This window comes from Aotus nancymaae, unplaced genomic scaffold (assembly GCF_030222135.1).
Source record: "Aotus nancymaae isolate 86718 unplaced genomic scaffold, 86718_ANA_hifiasm-v0.15.2.pri h1tg000036l, whole genome shotgun sequence".
NCBI lineage: Eukaryota > Metazoa > Chordata > Mammalia > Primates > Aotidae > Aotus > Aotus nancymaae.
The window spans coordinates 35,167,399-35,182,664 of NW_026988450.1; the positions used below are offsets into that span (position 1 = coordinate 35,167,399).

At 39.2% G+C, this 15,266-nt stretch overlaps 1 protein-coding gene across 1 annotated transcript in view; it reads left to right on the top strand.

Annotated features, from left to right (window-relative positions):
• ATP6V0D2 (ATPase H+ transporting V0 subunit d2) overlaps positions 1–14,705 on the top strand; it is a 47,480-nt gene extending 32,775 nt beyond the window's left edge. The window contains exons 3-8 of the mRNA XM_012471027.2: positions 415–593; positions 2,410–2,489; positions 3,853–3,930; positions 10,827–11,003; positions 12,182–12,256; positions 14,223–14,705. Coding sequence (XP_012326450.2) covers positions 415–593; positions 2,410–2,489; positions 3,853–3,930; positions 10,827–11,003; positions 12,182–12,256; positions 14,223–14,384 — 751 coding nt within the window. The 3' untranslated portion in view covers positions 14,385–14,705. The remainder of the gene's footprint in view (positions 1–414; positions 594–2,409; positions 2,490–3,852; positions 3,931–10,826; positions 11,004–12,181; positions 12,257–14,222) is intronic.
• The last annotated feature ends 561 nt before the right edge of the window (positions 14,706–15,266 follow it).

Below are 15,266 nucleotides of genomic sequence, written 5' to 3' on the forward strand. Positions count from 1 at the left end.
GACCACCCTGTCCAACATGGTGAAACCTTGCATCTGCTAAAAATATAATTAGTTGGGCATGGTGGCAAGAGCTTGTAATCCCAGCTACTCGGGAAGCTGAGGCAGGAGAATCATTTGAACCCAGGAGGCAGAGGTTGTAGTGAGCCAAGATTGGGCCACTGGACTCCAGTCAGGGTGACAGATACAGACTCCATCTCAAAAAAGGGTATTGAATATGCTCTTTCAATCTATGACATTCTCAGAGGTCATGTATTTTTCTCCACGTCTCCTAAACCCCAGTGTTTAAAATAAAAAGAGACTCATGTATTTTCTGAATGAAACGGTGTGTACCTAAACAGTGTGCATTTTTACTTGTAGGGTGCTTCTTGTCCTTTTGGAGTTGTCTTTTAACGATTGAGTTGTCTTCTAAACCAGGTGCAGTTACATGATAGACAATGTGATTCTGCTGATGAATGGTGCATTGCAGAAAAAATCTGTGAAAGAAATTCTGGGGAAGTGCCACCCCTTGGGCCGTTTCACAGAAATGGAAGCTGTCAACATTGCAGACACACCTTCAGATCTCTTTAATGCCATTCTGGTGGAAACACCATTAGGTAGGAACACTTAAGTAATTTTGTAGCTGCTCGTGTATGTTATCACAGTCATTAGAAAATATACTATTTTTTCTTCCCTGTGGTTCAAAAGAAAATGTACTTTGAATTCACAGTTTTTTTTCCATGAATACAGTAGCATACCACGCAGATTCCTGGAAGTGGCAGAGACATTAAAGAATCATCTAGTTCAGCTCCCTCATTTTTCAGAGCAAGACAAGTGAAGCAACCTGCTCAGATCACATGTGAACCATCTGTAGCAGAAAAGGAATCGGGGCTCATCTCTCAACCTTCAAACCCTCACTTTATACCAGGTCATAGCAAATGAATAATAGAACTTGTCATTCTCCAAAAAAATTAATTTTCTAGTTGGGTTTTATAGGATTAGTTTCTTGTCCTTCCATTTAAACTTCTGTCTAGATAAGGTTGCATATAAGAAGCATTTTGTTTAAGGAAGTTTAAAAATGTCATTTTTCTGAGATGCTCATTGGTATCTGTCAAATCATCAGAAGCAATGATGAAATGATTGTTAATTTCATTATAACTTGGCACTAACAAGAGTTATAATATTCCAGATTCCAAAGATGTAGTTGTATAAGCATCATTATCTAATATTGTCAAGAAATCTGGATAGAAGCAATTCGCTATTGATCATTTGTCAAAATAGTTGCTCTTTAAAATAGACATTTTAAAAAGGAAGAAAAGATATATTTGTGTTGTCATTAAACACCCAATGCTGAAGTAGCATAGGCTGGTCGAGAGAGGTTGAGACTGCAATCAGACAGCCATGGGCATGATGCCAGGCTCTGCCCGGTCCCAACAAGGTGACTAGGAGCAATTCAGTTCACCCCAGTTTCCTCATTTTGGAAATAATGTATCTTTTTATAATAGAGTTTTAAAAACAAAACACACTTTTAAGCACAACTCAATGCCTGGCACATACTAAAGTTGCAAATGATAAATGTTATTATTAGACAATGGAGGAAGGGGGACTTCCAGGAAAGTAAGCCTTAAGTGAATAGCTCCAAGGTATTGTGAAGGTTAAGTTAAAGTATATTCAGTGTTTAGTGTAGTGAGTGAGGGTTAGGGCAGCAGTCCCCAACCTTTTTGGCCCCAGGGACCGATTTCGTGGAAGATAACTTTTCCATAAAGGGAGAGAGGGGATGGTTTCGGGATGATTCAAGAGCATTACATTTATTGGGCACTTTATTTCTATTATTATTACATTGTAATATATAATGAAATAATTATACAACTCACCATAATGTAAAATCAGTGGGATTCCTGAGCTTGTTTTCCTGCAACTAGACAGTCCCATCTGCAGGTGATGGGAGACAGTAACAGATCATCAGGCATTAGACTCTCATAAGAAGCACACAACCTGGATCCCTCGCATGCACAGTTCACGATAGGGTTTGTGCTCCTATGAGAATCTATTGCTGCCACTGATCTGACAGGAGGCGGAGCTCAGGCGGTAAGGCAAGTGATGGAGAGTGGTTGTAAATATGATTAAAGCCACTCTCTGGTCCGCTGTTCACCTCTGCTGTGTGGCTCAGGTCCTAACAGTCCATTGACTGGTGTTGATCTGTGGCTTGGGGGTTGGGGACCCCTGGTTTAGGGCTTACACATGATAAATGCTTAAAAAGTAATAGCTGCTTTCATCCTCATTACTATTAGCCTATTTAGTTGAGTGTATGGCTTGCAACTCTGCAGTTTTCTTGTCAGGAGTGAACAGAAGGTGGTGTGTTCAGGATACATTTTCTACAGTTTATCATCTTGCTTAAGATTCATTTTTTGGTATGGGAATTTCTGCTTCCAGCTCCATTCTTTCAAGACTGCATGTCTGAAAATGCTCTAGATGAACTGAATATTGAATTGCTGCGCAATAAACTATACAAGGTAATGATTTTCCCAAATATTGTGTTTTCCTTGATGACATAATATATTGTGACTAGAGTTCTCCTCAAAACCTACTTTGCTCATTAACCAACTTCTGCAATTATGAAACTGTGCATATTTGGAATATAGCTTTTATAGCTCTAGCCTGTCCTCTAGTTAAATGCATCCATGTCAGCTTCCCCTAGATATTTGCAAGGAAATAACATGCCCTATTCATCCATATTCCTAGCTCCTTGCATGGTACGTGGAACATAAAAGGTATTTAGATGGTGGTAGGTGAATCAGTGGGGTGAACAATATCAATCCATTTAAAGCAACCAGCATACGTAGTAAACCTTCTGTTATGTAGTGTTCATATCTCTCCTCAATCCTGTTAGTATCCCTGAATCTCACAGGTAATTTGCCCACACAATTTTAATCTACAGTGTGCAGCATACCAGAATGAACAATTTGTGTATGCTGCTTCATAGGTACCACTTTGCATGATCTGACTGTCTGTCTGGACTGTGCTGCCACCATTTGAGTAGCTCTAATAGACCATAGGCTGAGCAAAATCTGTCCATTTTTACTCAAACAACCATAGCCTCTTTGGACACTCACACAGAGTAACTGAATATATACTGCCATGCCATATATATAGCATTCTGTGTTCAAACATGTGGTTCTTTCAAAAGCATTGTATTGCAGGCAGTGTTCCTTTTGGTAAAGTGCCTTCTGGGCTTACAGGAGGCATCTTTGAGATATAACTAACAGAAGGCACTGTTCTAAGTAATTTATAGGCCTTAACTCACTTAATCCACCTGGCAAAAATATGATGTTTATGCTATCTGCATTCCTCAGAGGAGAAAACTGAGGCATGGAGAAGCAAAGTTTTCTTGGAAGAAGTCAGTCAGCTAAAAAGTATGAGTTGGGATCCAAGCTCAGGCAGTCTGACCCCACAGCCTTTCCCATATAGCTCCATGCTCAAAGCCAACTCAAATGTGCCTCTACAAGAGATTAAGTGTCAGCATAGGACTGAATCTAAAATTATTTACTGATCTCAGAAAAGAACTTGACACTCTTGTTAAAATAGCAAGAATTAGCCATATGAAATAATCCAAAACCATGCAAAAAAAAAAAGTGCTTGTTAAGTAATTATAAGTTATGATAAATGCAGTTTTGTCCTTTTCTGGAGTTCTTTTTTAGTCTGTGCAACATGCTGCAATGTGAAAGCTTCTACCAAATTTATTATAAAATATCTCCCTATTGGAGAAGTAATTCAATTTCCATTAAAGCATTTAATAAACCATGAAAAGCTGATCTAGACATTTTCAAAAGGAATGTATATTCATTATATCACTTTATGATCTTTTTTCTTTTTAAGTCTTACCTTGAGACATTCTATAAATTCTGTAAGAATCATGGTGATGTCACAGCGGAAGTTATGTGTCCCATTCTTGAGGTAAGAAAGAGTCCTTGAATTTTTTCGTGCTAAATAAGGTGCTTACATATTTTTCATTGTTTTAACCTTACTTGTATTCCCTTATCTTTGATGTTTTTTAAATCTAGAAATAAAACAAGCAGTATATTTTACTATTTATAATATTTGATGTATTTGGTTAAGAATTGTATTTTCCAAGTTTTCTACATGGAAGAGTTATTTTGGAATTAGAAAATAATAATGCATACACAGATTTGATTATGATTCATTTTCATGTAGTATATAGAGAATAGATTATAAACAATAAAAATTTAGTATACTGTTGTTACCAGAAAAGGATCCCAATCCAGACCCCAGGAGAGGGTTCTTGCATCTCACGCAAGAAGGAATTTGGGTCCATAGAGTAAAGTGAAAGCAAGTTTATTAAGAAAGTAAAAGAGTAAGAGCATGGCTACTCCATAGGCAGAGCAGACCCCAGAGCTGCTGGCTACCCATTTTTATGGTTATTTCTTGATTATATGTTGAACAAGGGATGGATTATTCATGCCTCCCCTTTTTAGATCACACAGGGTAACTTCCTGACATTGCCATGGCTTTTGTAAACTGTCGTGGTGTTGGTGGGAGTGTAGCAGTGAGGAGGACCAAGGTTACTCATCACCATCTTGGTTTTGGTGGGTTTTAGCTGGTTTCTTTACTGCAACCTGTTTTATCAGCAAAGTGTTTATGACCTGTATCGTGCCAACCTCCTATTTCATCCAGTGACTTAGAATGTTAACCATCTAGGAATGCAGCCCAGTAGATCTCAGCCTTATCTTACCAGCCCCTATTCAAGATGGAGTTGCTCTGGTTCAAATGTTTCTGACACTATGAGCAATGAATGGACTATAGACACTCAATAATCACCCAAATTCCTTGGGCAGCTAGGAACCCCCACAACTTGGCACCAAAAGTCCACTACGGCTTCAACCACAGGGATATTGTACATTATAAATCCTAAAATAAAGTCTGCCCCAAGCAACCCATGAGCATTCCAGCTTTCAGCAGAAAGACTTCTTGGTTATGTGATTCACAGTTGGTAAGCTCATTTAATTATGTGTCAAATGCCACCATTGGTGTCTACCTCTCTAGTTGATGGTATACTCTTGTTAATTCCTCTTAATCACCACAGATTTCATCTATACTTAGGAGTCCGCTTTCATAAAAATGTTGATCTGCAGATGCATGGGAGATTCAGGATGGAGTTCAGAAGGATCTGTGGGGCATCCTGTGCATAGTTTGTACTAAGTACTTTACATCCATCCCTCTTGCTAGTAAATAATTTCCTAATTCACTTAAAAAGAAAATAATAGCACTTTGTCCTGTTCTAAGCCCTTACTTTGCCCTGTGAAATTAAATTTTATCTAAAGAATATTTTTAATCATTACATTATCTGGTACAGTGACTTCACTGGTGGGTGGAATTCTGATTTCAAGAAAAGTCTAATAAGCATTACCCTTTAGGTAAAAAGAAAAAAAAATTAACTTAATCTGCGAATATTTCAACCTAATGTTCTGAAATCACATATGATAAAACTAGCTCCCCTCAAAACATCTAATCATTAGAATTTTACTTGCTTGATGACTTGTGATATAGAAAAAAGAAACAAAAAAGTTTCATAGTTGAAGATAGTTTGCTATTCCTTGTTGAGATTTTTGTTTGTTTGTTTTGATTTTTGAGACAGGGTCTCACTCCTTTGCCCAGGCTGAAGTGCAGTGGCGTGATCACGGCTCACTGTAGCCTCAACCTCTTGGGCTCAAATGATCCTCCTACCTCAGCCTCTTGAGTAGCTGGGATTGCATGCACATGCCACCCCGCCCAGCTAAGATTTTTTTATTTTTTGGAAAAGATCAGGTCTTGGCCAGGCACAGTGGCTCATGCCTATAATCCCAGCACTCTGGTAGGCTGAGGCGGGTGGAGCACCTGAGGTCGAGAGTTTGAGACCAGCCTGGTCAACATGGTGAAACCTGTCTCTACTAACAATACAAAAAAAAAAAAAATTAGCTGGATGTGGTGGTGCACGTCTGTAATCCCAGCTACTTGCAAGGTGAGGCACAGAAGGCATGAAGGTTGAACCTGGGAGGTAGAGGTTGCAGTGAGCTGAGATCATGCCACTGTACTCTAGCCTGGGCAACAGAGTGAGACTCCATCTCAAAAAAAGAAAAAACGAAGAAAAGGTTTCTGTATGTTGTCCCAGCCTGAAATTCTTAACATACAGTCAAAACACTTGTCAACTGAAAATCTTATCACTAAAGATCTCCAAAAAATATTTTTGTCCTTATCTATATTACACAGAAAGTGGATATCGAATAAATAACACTTTTTATGGCATAGTAAATGACAGAATGAAAAATAGTCTCTCTCAGTCATGCTAATCATGTAACATGAGTAACTAGCGGCCCTATGAGGCCCTCCCCTTTCTTTTCATAAATTCAACTATCAGCCACACTATAAGAAGCCATATTGTCTATGGCTCAAAAGTAGAATTTCTACTCAGCATAATTCTTGTGGTTTAGAAATGGTTTGTATACTTTATACCTGAGAAATATGTGAAATAAAAGTTGTATCAAGACTCATAACCTTGTCAAAGGTATACAATAGCACTATTAATAGCTAACACTTACTACATGCTAGATGCTATCCTGAGTGCTTTATATACATGAATGCACTTAGACTTCAAATCCACACAGAATAGGTAGTCTAGTATCTATTTTTCAGAGGAGCAACTGACACACAGAGAAAGCTAGTAACTTACCTGATGTCTCACAGGATTTGAATGCAGACAGTTGGCTCTGGTACCTATGTGCTTATCTACTCTGCCATAGTGTCTCTGCATTAAATTCACCATTCAGAATTCTTTTATATGAAAGTAAGTGCTAATTCATAAGCAAGATCATACTGTGTGTACTCTAAAAATTGGTAAATAGGTAAGGTAAGAATTATGTCTTTATAACAGGTAGGAAATAGGTAAGAATGATGTCTTTGTGATCCTTGGTAATGTAAAAAAAAAAGATGATATCAGAAAAATGCTTGTCACTGGGATGATTTGATCAAACGACTGTATGCCCAGTGTTCTCATTGTACCTTTCCAATCTTCATGGTATCAGATTAATTTTTTTTTTTCAAATAGCATTAAAAAAAATAAATAAAACCCAGCTGGGCGCAATAGTTTATGCCTGTAATCCCAGCACTTTGGGAGACCTATGCAGAAGAATTGCTTGAAGCCAGGAATTTGAGACCAGCCTGGGTAACATAGCAAGACCCCACCTCTACAAAAAATACGGAAATTAACTGGGCATGGTGGAACACACCTGCAGTACTGGCTACTCAGGAGGCTGAGGTGGGAAGACCGCCTCAGCCCAGAAATTCCAGGTTACAGTGAGCCATAAGCCACCTCACTCCAGGCTGGGTGACAGAGCGAGACCCTGTCTCTAAAAAATAAAAATAAAAATACACTGAACTATTTTTATTTATATAGAAATATCAGCTACACAGGGCATGCAGTTATAACAGTTATAATGATATGATCAAAGGGTGTTCGTCAGCTTTACATAAGTACTTTGATCATGTAATTACCCCCCTTTTATCTGTGTAACTATAAAGCACTTACAGTTTATAAGTTCCATGTATATTCTCATTTAGTCTCATTTGCCCAGAGACTTCAAGAGACTTAATATGGTAGAAGAGACCATTAACCTCAGTTTACATGTGAAAATTGAAACTAATTACAAGATTGTAACTTCATATAAAAAAAAAGAAATTGACTTAGGTTCAAGGTAAATGCACTGTAGTATAATATTTGTCTTTTACTCCTACTCTTCAATCTATATGGTTACTAGGACAGTGAAAAACAAGCATAAATTATGTTTATTTGATTTCTACTGGTCAGTGCATGTGCTGATGAGGCTAGGCTCCATTCCAGTTCACTTCACTCTTTTCCATTGCCATTGACACCTCTGCCCACTGCCTTCCGCCAGGTGTGACTCCTTCCCATAAGGAACTGGTGTGAATGTGCGACCCGATCAGTTGATCAGTCGTAGTTTATGATGTGCAACTGATAGTGATTTTGAGCAAGCCAATAGTACATTGCTATCTCTTGCAATGACAATAAAAAATAAGCTCTAGTTTTAACGTAAGTTTTTGTAGGGAACAGTAAAAGGAAAGGCATGGGACTGCCAACATATACCATACCACACAGCATGCCAACTCTCTGCAAGAAACAGGAGCTACGTCACCTAACGCCCATTTAGTCTCCTCTAATCAAAGGCATGTCAAACTCTGCTTGGGGATGGTCAAAGAATAGTCCTTTTCCAATTCTAAAATTATGGTTTTTTTCACTAAGAAGATAATACACATGCTTACACAAAAGAGCCTCCAGACTAGAAGAGTAAGGTAGATATATAGTCAGTTATGATAAAAGGAAAATGGAATATAATCAGGGTTCAAAGGGAATCATATCCAATTAGAGAAGAAATAGAAGGGCTTGTTATGAAAAAGATGGCATTTGATGGGACGTGAACGCAGGGAGGATTTCAGCATGCAGAGTTATAGAACAGAGCACATGCATGGTAGGCTGAGGGAAGAAGTGGTAACAAGGACAAGGAGCTGGAAAGAGGATGGAGGGCTCAGATAACCTACTGTATCAGCCAAAGTCCTTTCGTATATTCATCTTCTCTCCTCAGCTATCTGTCCTTTCCACTTCTCCAATTGTTTTCCCAGTGATTGAGCCATGACAATTCCTCCAAAACGTCCTGCTTTATCTCCTGCCGCTCCTTCCTCTGGCCTGGCCTCTGCTGTTTGCACATCTGCAGTGCTGCCTACCTTGCCCTAATTCTCTTCATAAGATCATAATATTTTAGAACCAGAGAGCAAATTAAGGAACATCTGGGACAATTACCTCCACTGTTGCTCTTCCTGCCCTAATTTTTGTTTTAAGGTTTCTTATTACCATGAAATCTTCCCCTTGCATTTCTTCTCTTATCTCTAGAAGGTCTAAAATTACTGACAGGACTGATTATATTCAGTAGCCAGAGGCAGCTGCCTTTGCTTCCAAATAAAGCCACTCCCTACTTTTCAGTTCACCCATTAATCTCCATAGAGCAATCAAAAGGATCAGATGGAAGTAACTCTCACTCTTCTGATAGAAAACACCTGTTCTCACATAAGAGTTCCAGTGAGATCTGTTGCAAGTTGGGTTTTGTTATCTGTTAACCAGTCAAACGCTGATCAGAGGATAGCATACAGCAATTCTTCTCAGCTTTCACGTGCATACAAATAGCCTAGGAATCCTGTGAAAATGCAGATTCTGGTTCAGTAGGGCTGGACTGTAACCTGAGACTGCACTTCTAACGTGCTTCCAGGTGATGTCAAAGCTACTGAGCCACAAAACGTTGCTTTGAATACTATTCAACATCATGGAGAATGTTAGAGAATTTCAAAAGTAGTAGGATCACACATCACTCTGTTGGATTCAGTAAGTAGTTAAGGCTTCCTTATGTGTCAGGCATTGGCTATTCAAAAATGAACAAAAGGCCAGGCATGGTGGCTCATGCCTATAATCCTAACACTTTAGAAGGCCCAGGAGGAAAGATTTCTTGAGCTTAGGAGTTCAAGACCAACCTGAGCAATATGGCGAAATCCCATCTCTACAAAGAGAATTAGCAGGGCACGATGGCATGCGCCTGTAGTCCCTGCTACTTGGGAGGCTGAGGTGGGAGAATCAACTGAGCCCTGGGAGGTTGAGGCTGCAGTGAGTCCTGACCCCACCACTGCACTCCAGCCTGGATGACAGAGTGAGACCCAATCTCAAAATGAAAATAACAATAATAAAAAGAACAATGAACAAGTGAGACATGGTTCTTCAAAGATTTTAGAGTGTAGTGGGGAGAAACAGAGGCACAGATTTCAAAATGAAGTGGTAAGTACTGGGCATTTGAGGTACCTAGAGAAGAGCGGCTTAGCCCAATGAAACCATGGCAAGCACCCACAGTAGGCAGAGGAGGAGCCCCTGAAGGAGAGACTGAGATGGAATGGCCAGCGTTGATAGTAGGAGAACCAAGAGACAGTAGAAACACAGAGCTCGAAGGAATAGACACAAAATTTCAAGAAAGACTTGAGTGGTCAGATGAAATAGGAATGATGAGGGAATGGGAGCCCAGGTGCCTAGTGGTGTTCGACATGGAGAAGACAGGCCGTGAGTATGTGTTGACCTGCCTTGAAGATCGTGCAGCCACACTCCAGCATCTTACAAACAAGAAAACTTCTTGACAGAAAGATAACTTGCCCCAACCCACATAGTCTTTAGCTACAGTCCTAGATTTATTGATACCTCACCTAGGACACCAAAAAAGAAAACCAAAACCACGAAAGTATAAACAAATGGTAGACAGCACACAATTTCATTATGTAAAAAGTTATGGTGACATTGACGACTAGGAAGGGATATGACCATGTATGGCATCACTTTTTGTTTCAAACATCGTGCTGGGCACTCCCACTTATATTTACCTCGTTCTGTCCCTGAATGAACCCTAAGAAATAGGTATTATTCTCCTTTTTATAGAAGAGACACTTGTGACACTAGTGGCCTATGTGATAGAGACACATGAGGAATTCATTGCAGGGTGCCCAGGAAATAAAGCTTAGTGGGTTTCAGGAGTCATAGGTCGTCACTGCTGCTGTGTGATCCTTCTCTGACCAGCAGAGTCACTCCATTACAAGAAAAGACTAAGGGAACGCTAATAACACATGTCTGGAGTATAATTAGACATAGATTCAGAAAGGAAAGCAAATCATTTCAGAAATGAATTTGTGTACTTAAGAGTCTGTTTATAGTGTTTAGTAGTTTATTAGATTTTACTGATTTTGTCTTGCAAATTCAGTTTGAGGCCGACAGACGTGCTTTTATCATCACTCTTAACTCCTTTGGCACTGAATTGAGCAAAGAAGACCGGGAGACCCTCTATCCAACCTTTGGCAAGCTCTATCCTGAGGGGTTGCGGCTGTTGGCTCAAGCAGAAGACTTTGACCAGATGAAGAGCATAGTGGATCATTACGGAGTATGTGATGACACTGGCTTTCCTAAGTCCCTTGTGTTAGTTCATTTCCATGTGCTTTAGAAGTTCACACATCAAATTTCCACTTATACTCAAAAGAAGTAATAATATCTGTAAGGTAGCAAGCAGTGTCTTTTGCTGAAATGATCTCTCCCAAAGAAACACGTTAAGTTTCTAGCCAAGCTACTAATTTTTAAGGTTCCTGCCAAGCAAGTACTTGTTTAAATCTCCAAGGAATGGTCATCTGAGCACTCCTTTTGAAGTGTTTGCTAAAGCAATTTCCGCCAGGAGACTGATGCAGTGTTCTGGAAATGTGAGCTCAAATCAAAGTTATTATGTAAAAGAGTCTGACCCAGCAGCCTTTCCAGGTACCCACCGGGGAAACAAGGTGAGGCACAAAACATCTAGGTGGACTGCAAGGAAGAATAAGGATGGATTAGTTTTTCCACTCACTTTGCTGAGTGGCCAGAAATCAGGAGAGGAATGACAGCTGCTTGTGTCCTTCCCCCACTCCAGCATCCAGTTGCTCTCGGGGTGCCTGAAGCTCCCCCACTCAGGGTTGTTCACCTCAGCGCAGCTTCCATTCCCTCTGACTCGCACACAGTTACATAATCTCCAGGTAACTTTTCGAGATCTAGAATGACACTCATCTTTTCCTGTGGATTTCTGAAGCACTCTAGGAAAGATGAAAGTCAGCAAATGCATAAACCTTTGTGACATCTCATTTGTAATTGTGTGAGACTCTTTAGCATAATATTAAAATTTGAGCTTCTCCCAAATTCCACACTGGAAATTGTATGTGAATTTTATCAATTTTAATCTCAAAGAACCTATGTACCCATACTGATCGAATTATGAACATTCATTGAGCTTCTCTAATGTACCTAGCTAGCCCTAAGACCCTCAGTGAGAAAATAAGCTCAGACATTGTATATTGAGAGTTGAATTGCCTTGTAGCCCTGAACAAGCCAAGAGGCTAGAATTTCATCCACACTCTTATCACTTGGATTTTTTTGTTGTTTCTTTGGGAAGCCAAAATCCTATAAAAAAAATTCAGTTCTTCTGGAATAGTTTTTTAAAATATATATTATGTGCACAATTTATATAATGCTAGGAAAAATATATGTATATACATTTATAAGAAATGAAAATGTTTTTAAAATTAATGTCTTTTTTTTAAGGTATACAAACCTTTATTTGAAGCTGTAGGTGGCAGTGGGGGAAAGACACTGGAGGATGTGTTTTACGAGCGTGAGGTATGATACAAACAGAGATGCTATTAGCTTATTTTTCTCTTACTGTGTATTTTATGTATTTTCTTGCTTTGGGTTTTCTTTTTACAGCTGATCATGCCAATTGATTAGGCACATTCGTAGCTTGATAGTCAGTGGTGTATTATTAACCCTACCTTGAACAGGCAGGGCCTTCTGGCTCACATATGATGGCTTTACATGGAAATGTTCTGTCCAGACAGAGGTGCACACAGTGGAGCTCTGGAAGAAATGCAGCTATTCCAAAATTAGTGAACTAGAGAAGCAAAGCTAGAGCATCCTCATGATCAAATATCAACTGTCTTCATTCTGGTACAATTCACTCTAATCCATCTCTTCCTTGAGAAGAGTTTATCCGGTGGGGCGTGGTGGCTCATGCCTGTAATTCCAACACTTTGGGAGGCCAAGGCAGGCAGATCACTTGAGGTCAGGAATTCAAGACCAGCCTGGCCAACATGGTGAAACCCCGTCTCTACTAAAAATACAAAAATTAGCCAGCCATGATAGCACTTGCCTGTAATCCTAGCTACTCAGGAAGCTGAGGCAGGAGAATTGCTTGAACCTGGGAGGTGGAGGTTGCAGTGAGCTGAGATCACACCCCTGCACTCCAGCCTGGGTGACAGAGTGAGACTCCATCTTAAAAGAAAAAAAGAAAAAAAAAAAAAAAAAAAAAAGTTTATCTATGGTTATAACTCACAGGCACAATTACAATGCTTAGGAATTGATCATATGGAAATCCATCCAGAGAGTCTAGATTATTCTATCTGCACACCCCCACCCCCACAAAGAAGCAAAAGTACTTGATCCATTTAGACAATTCCTGGGAGACTCTACTGTTCAACAATAATGGTTTTATTATTTTTTTTTTTTTGGTACAGAAAAGGTCCCTCAAATCCACAGATTTTCTAATATGCTCCATTTATTTATCTGAAACCATTGGCCCTTCCATCTCAATCTGATTGAAACTAACATAGAACCCTGAAAATTACCCAAACTTTAGGGTTAGACTGGTTTCAGAGTGGTTAGGGAACCTTCCTAAAGGCCTATGTTATAGACATTTTCCAACAGCTCTCTAGTGTCTGTCATAGAAAGAAGTAAAAACAAATGCAAATTAATTGATATAGTAGGGTTGCTTTAAAATTCCACACTATCACACAACTGCCGAAAAAGAGGCTATTAAGAATGCAGCCTTTGGTGGGAAAAATGAGTGTCTCTTCCTGACAGCAGATACAGCTTCCATTCCCTGCCTACTTTGCTCAAGATTTTTGGAGGTGCATGAGGGACTCAGTACCTCCTCTTCTCCTTTCCATTCTAAATATCAAAATAGAAAAGAATAAAGGAATTGTTATATTCTAGACTTTACTCAAGTTTTTTTAAGGTTTTTTTTTTTTTAATTTTCTTGGTCTCACCTAACTTCTATAGAAAAAAAAATACAATTAAACTATATGTAAAGTTGCTACAGAGCATTCCAAGAAAGCTCATAATATCGCTTAGTCTAAATTCCAGGGACCTGTGACATTGCCCTGGAAGGGAGTTAGACTAAGCCTAAAAACCTATTTAAACCTTTAAAAGTTGTAGTCAACAAGAAATACTTTATCTAAATGAGATATGCCCACTAGCTAGAAGCCAGGTAAGTATTAGTACAAAGTTACACACACACCTAGAAATCTTTGAGCTAGTAGTGCTGCTAAAATTTGGAGCTTTTCTTGTGATTCTACAAACTTATTTTTATAACCTTTGTTGTCTATATTTACCTGCAGAGTGACACTCTCCCATTAGAACTTTCTGAGTTGCCGCCGTACTCCTCTATCTGGCCCAATTTGGACATTGCCTATTTAAACACAAATAAGCACTGCACAAGTACAAGCCAGTCTGTAGCTTGATATTACTTCACAAACATAGTATGTTCCAAATAAGCTGATTGTCTGTGTTACTTTTTTTCTTTCCTCAGGTACAAATGAATGTGCTGGCATTCAACAGACAGTTCCACTACGGTGTGTTTTATGCATATGTAAAGCTGAAGGAACAGGAAATGAGAAATATTGTGTGGATAGCAGAATGTATTTCACAGAGGCATCGAACAAAAATCAACAGTTACATTCCAATTTTATAACCCAAGTGAAGTTCTCAAATGCAGAAAGTTATACATGTTAAAAGGAAGTTATTGAAGAAAAGAAAATAAATTTTATTATCTAGGCTACACAAAAGCAAGGCACCCTGCATCTTCATGAGTTGTAAATCCATAGAAACACAGTGAACCAGCGCTGAAAGAAAGCATTTCCTTGTTTTCAGTGGCATTCGATCTTGTTTCCACATGTCTGTCTCATTCTTCACTGGGCCTTACAGGTTAATTTTAATTAACCCTATGGCACTTTTCTTATTCTTGTTTGATCATGTTAAAAATTGACCTAATAAAAGTATTTTATTCTTGCTTTTCCATGCTTCTCTACAGGCCCAAATACTCAATGCCTCGTTTTTAAAAAATTTTTTCTAGAGAGGGTGTCGCTCTGTCACCTAGGCTACAGTGCAGTGGTATGATCACAGCTCACTGCAGCCCTGACCTCCCAGGCTCAAGTGATCCTCCCACCTCTCAGCCTCCTTGGTAGCTGGAACTGCAAGGGCACACCACCACACAAGGCTAATTTTTGTATTTTTTGTAGAGACAAGGTTTCATCATCTTGCCCAGGCCGGTGTTGAATTCCTGGGCTCAAGGGATCCACCCACCTTGGTCTCTCAAAGTGTTGGGATTAGATATGTGAGCCACTGTACCTGGCTTCATTTGTATTTTAACTTTCTGTTCCTTGCCTAGATCCACAAAAATCCAAAGCTGTATGTAGCCAACATGGATCACATTTAATGGAAAATATGTGTTTTGTTTTGTTTTTCTAATATACTTTGATCCAGTCGGCTTAAGAAAGCAACACAATTCCAAATTCTATCCTCTAGATGCAAGCAGTGTTCAATTTGTTAATAAATTTGTTTTTCTTATATTTCT